The sequence below is a fragment of the Cicer arietinum genome, chromosome 2, assembly GCF_000331145.2.
Source record: "Cicer arietinum cultivar CDC Frontier isolate Library 1 chromosome 2, Cicar.CDCFrontier_v2.0, whole genome shotgun sequence".
Lineage (NCBI taxonomy): Eukaryota > Viridiplantae > Streptophyta > Magnoliopsida > Fabales > Fabaceae > Cicer > Cicer arietinum.
Genome location: NC_021161.2, coordinates 51,566,586 through 51,568,210, shown reverse-complemented (window position 1 = coordinate 51,568,210; position 1,625 = coordinate 51,566,586). Strand labels below are relative to the sequence as shown.

Below are 1,625 nucleotides of genomic sequence, written 5' to 3'. Positions count from 1 at the left end.
CTCCATTTTCGCCTCTCTTCCGCTTCTTCCAATTTTGATTCAATTCAAAGGATCATGCAAACGCGCGCGCAAAATTACCTTTACTTTATATATATATATATATATCCAAAAAAATCAATATTATTCTTCTATTTAACCATTGCATTAATATGAAGGATAAAAATGAAAATTTTATTCATTAAACACGATTATTTTTTTTAAGAAGAAAGAGGTGGATTTTAGAAATTTAAAATTGAAAAAATAAAATAATTCGTAGAAGTTAAGAATTGAAAAACAATTATTTTTAAAAAAAATGTAAATGACATAATTGTAAAAAACATACGAGATATATATTTATAACTATTGTATAAAAAACAAGAAAAAAAATTATGTTTTAAAGAAATAAATATAAAAATTAAAAGATAAATATTTGTTATTAAAATAAATATTTATTATTATTAATTTGTAGAAGAGTATCAATCTTACGCCGCCACAAGAGGGATTTATTGCTAGTTGTATAGAAGAATAAAGTAAAAAAAATATAGTTTAAAATGTGTAATTATGCAAAGTTTCACACTACAGCTAGACTTTTTTTAGTGAAAAAAACAAGCTAGACTTTTTATAAAAATGTGTTATACTTTTTCATATGAAGGTCAACATTTAATTTCATCACATAATTATGAATATTTTTCTAGTGACATTTATTTGTGAAGGTGCTTTAAAAAATTATCTTCATATTCTTTCTTTTCTACATATCCATATTTATATTCTATATTTATATTCATTTATATCTATCTGTATAATACACAATTTAAGGATATTTTTATTTGGCACGTGCCTTTCTATATAAGCATTATAAGAACAGCGGCTCTGAAAGTATAGAAATCGGCATAATGATGAAAAGGTTTTACATTTGTGTACTTATCAATATCCATTAATCTCTTTATTTAAATAGACAAGAGGTTGCGTTCAAAATGTTTTTTTGCACTCATTCCCCCTCCTCTCTGGGCCGAGATTGAAATCGCCAATCAATACAAAAATGGTGTATAAAGCACCCTTCTAGATACCATAATAAAATTGGCAAAATATACCACCATAGAAACGAAAAATGGATTCCCTATCTTTATCGATGGATATTTTAGTGACTTTAGTGTATTTTAGAGTAAAATTAATAATTAAAATTAATTAATAAAAATTATTTAGAAGAGAGAAAATGATGATTAAAAGAAAGATAGATACAAAATCCCTAAACGTAAAGAGCTCAAAGGGAGAATCTCAACCATTTCCCTCCATTTTCGCCTCTCTTCCGCTTCTTCCAATTTTGATTCAATTCAAAGGATCATGCAAACGCGCGCGCAAAATTACCTTTACTTTATATATATATATATATATCCAAAAAAATCAATATTATTCTTCTATTTAACCATTGCATTAATATGAAGGATAAAAATGAAAATTTTATTCATTAAACACGATTATTTTTTTTAAGAAGAAAGAGGTGGATTTTAGAAATTTAAAATTGAAAAAATAAAATAATTCGTAGAAGTTAAGAATTGAAAAACAATTATTTTTAAAAAAAATGTAAATGACATAATTGTAAAAAACATACGAGATATATATTTATAACTATTGTATAAAAAACAAGA

General features: G+C 24.4%; 1 protein-coding gene across 1 annotated transcript in view; it reads right to left on the bottom strand.

The window, feature by feature from the left end:
- Positions 1-1,272, bottom strand: part of LOC101504128 (meiotic recombination protein SPO11-1) — a 5,043-nt gene extending 3,771 nt beyond the window's left edge. The window contains exon 1 of the mRNA XM_004491602.3: positions 1,260-1,272. Within this exon, the coding sequence (XP_004491659.1) occupies positions 1,260-1,272 (13 nt within the window). The remainder of the gene's footprint in view (positions 1-1,259) is intronic.
- Positions 1,273-1,625: the final 353 nt, after the last annotated feature.